Source organism: Rhagoletis zephyria, unplaced genomic scaffold (genome assembly GCF_001687245.7).
Source record: "Rhagoletis zephyria isolate East Lansing unplaced genomic scaffold, Rhagoletis_zephyria_1.1 Rzeph_scaffold_10153, whole genome shotgun sequence".
NCBI classification, from domain to species: Eukaryota; Metazoa; Arthropoda; class Insecta; order Diptera; family Tephritidae; genus Rhagoletis; species Rhagoletis zephyria.
In genome coordinates, this window is record NW_016167231.1 from 19,335 (window position 1) to 21,967 (window position 2,633).

Consider the following 2,633-nt stretch of genomic DNA (forward strand, 5'->3'; position numbering starts at 1 on the left):
ATTGCGTCATCGATTCGACTATGCATGATTTTCCACGGTTAAAGGCACAAAGCATTTTTTTAAAAGCGCCCTGTGTTAGATAAACACACATTACGAAAATAATAATTTGTTAAAACAGGTACATATTTACAATTTATTTGAATACCACGGTACCCTGGAAATAATTTCAACCCTCAAGTTGCTTTCCTTCTTCCTGTTGCTACTATTTCGGGGGACCTCACTGAACATTTTCCAAAAAAGAGAGCAAAACCCGTCGGGCGCTTTTTTCTATGGTAACTTTTACTAATTCAAATTTTACACAGGCCAACAAAAATTAAAAAAAAATGTGTTTTCTAAAATGTTAAAGCTGTTTTCGATATCCNGAACAACCAACCAAACAAAAATTAAAAAAAAATGTGTTTTCTAAAATGTTAAAGCTGTTTTCGATATCCTTTTTTGTGCTGATTACGAATATGTAAGTATAAAGTTTCCAACAGCTTTAGANAAAACCCGTCGGGCGCTTTTTTCTATGGTAACTTTTACTAATTCAAATTTTACACAGGCCAACAAAAATTAAAAAAAAATGTGTTTTCTAAAATGTTAAAGCTGTTTTCGATATCCTCTTTTGTGCTGATTACGAATATGTAAGTATAAAGTTTCCAACAGCTTTAGATTTTGATAAAAACGTGGTCAAAATATCAAAAAATCGCGTTTTTTGAAATATTTGAAAAGCTCCAACAAAAATAATAAAAGGTGATAGAACCTTCCAATTGAGCTTGGATTAAAGCTAGGACTCTCGACTACTATCCCTGATAATACCATTCGTGCACATTGACGTCATGGTCACTTATAGTCATTTATTGAACAAAAAACTTCGATAAAATCAGTTTTTGCTATTCAACAAATGACTATAAGTGACCATCAAGTCAAGGTGCACGAATGGTATTTTCAGGGATAGTAGCCGAGAATTTTAACTTTAATTCAAGCCCAATTGGAAGGTTCTGTCACCTTTGTTTTTTTTTATTAGAGCTTCTCAAATATTGCAAAAAACGCGATTTTTTTANATTTTAGCTTTAATTCAAGCCCAATTGGTTCTGTCACCTTTGTTTTTTTTTTATTAGAGCTTCTCAAATATTGCAAAAAACGCGATTTTTTTATATTTTGACCACGTTTTTCTCAAAATCTAAAACTGATGGAAACTTTGTACTTACAGATTCGTAATCAGAACAAAAAAGGCTATCGAAAACAGCTTTAACATTTTAGGAAACAAAATTTTTTCAAATTTTCGTTGGCTTGTGTTATATTTGAATTAGTAAAAGTTACCACAGAAAAAAGCGCCCGACGGATTTTGCTCTCTGTTTTTGTAAAAGGTTAAGTGAGGTCCCCGGAAATAATAGCAACAGGAATCGGCGAAGGGAAGCCACTTGAGGGTTGAAATTGTTTCCAGGGTACCGTGATACTGTCGTAGCTCAAAAACGAAACCAAAACTCGAGAAAAACAGCTTGAAGTTTTGAATTTACATACTCCTATGGCAAAAATTAAAACATATTTTGTTCTAGTTGCTACTGGTTATCGGTACAGCTATGAAATTTTAACACAATATAGAAGGACACTTCTGCATACATACCACCTCGATTTTGTATTGTTTTGGATCATGACAATATCGAAGTAAATGAGCAACATATAAGTTTCCCTTGGAGTAAAAATTAAATTGCTTTTATTTTTTTAAACAAACAAAAGTACAAAAACATTTTCCTTAACCCTGAGATTTTTATGGGAAACCCGGAGCCTCGCGATTCTATCGGAAGCTTCTGAATCTCAGGGAGAAAAATTCATTCTGGGAGCATTGTTTTCCACTAAATGTTTTTCAAATACTAACTCACATTAATTACTTCATTGCCTTTGCAGGTTATGGAACATTGGTTAGGCTATGAAATTTCGCTACGCCTACTCATCTCAGCACTGCTGATTCCTTTAATTCTTCTCTCATGGATACCAAATCTGAAGTATCTGGCACCCGTCTCCATGGTGGCTAATTTGTTTATGGGTCTTGGATTGGGCATAACTTTCTATTATCTGGTTAGTGATTTGCCTCCGATAACAACCCGTGAGTTCGCGAAAGTCTCCACATTGCCAGCTTTCTTCGCCATCACCATATTCGCCATGGAGGCAATCGGTGTTGTAATGCCATTGGAGAATAACATGGAAAAACCACGTCACTTCCTCGGAATCTGCGGAGTGCTGAGTCAGGGCATGTCCGGTGTTACTTTGATCTACATGGCGCTCGGTTTTCTGGGCTACTTGCGTTATGGTACAAGTACAGAAGAAAGTATTACACTGAATTTGCCGGTGCATGAATGGTGAGTACAATATGCAGTGTTGCCAGAATTTTTCCAGAGAAAAGGCTAAACGGCCAAGAAAGCAAAGTTGAAAGAATTATAAATCAATAATTGATTTCTAGCAAAAATACATAAACCAACAATCTGAAGCCATAAACTAACAATTTATATATTTATATATATTATATTTTTTATATATTTATATATATATTATATTTTTTAGCCTTTATAATGATTTTCTAACAGTACCAGTGTTTAAAGAGCATTAGTTGATACTTCTACCATTTAAAAACTACTTTTGTTATTTCCACAACA

The 2,633-nt window shown here is 34.1% G+C and overlaps 1 protein-coding gene across 1 annotated transcript; it reads left to right on the top strand.

Annotated features, from left to right (window-relative positions):
* Positions 1-1,887: 1,887 nt before the first annotated feature.
* Positions 1,888-2,380, top strand: LOC108376265 (proton-coupled amino acid transporter-like protein pathetic; the record flags this gene model as incomplete). Its single annotated transcript, XM_017632464.1, has 1 exon — positions 1,888-2,380. A coding segment is annotated over one exon (456 nt), but the record flags the coding sequence as incomplete, so codon positions are not given.
* Positions 2,381-2,633: the final 253 nt, after the last annotated feature.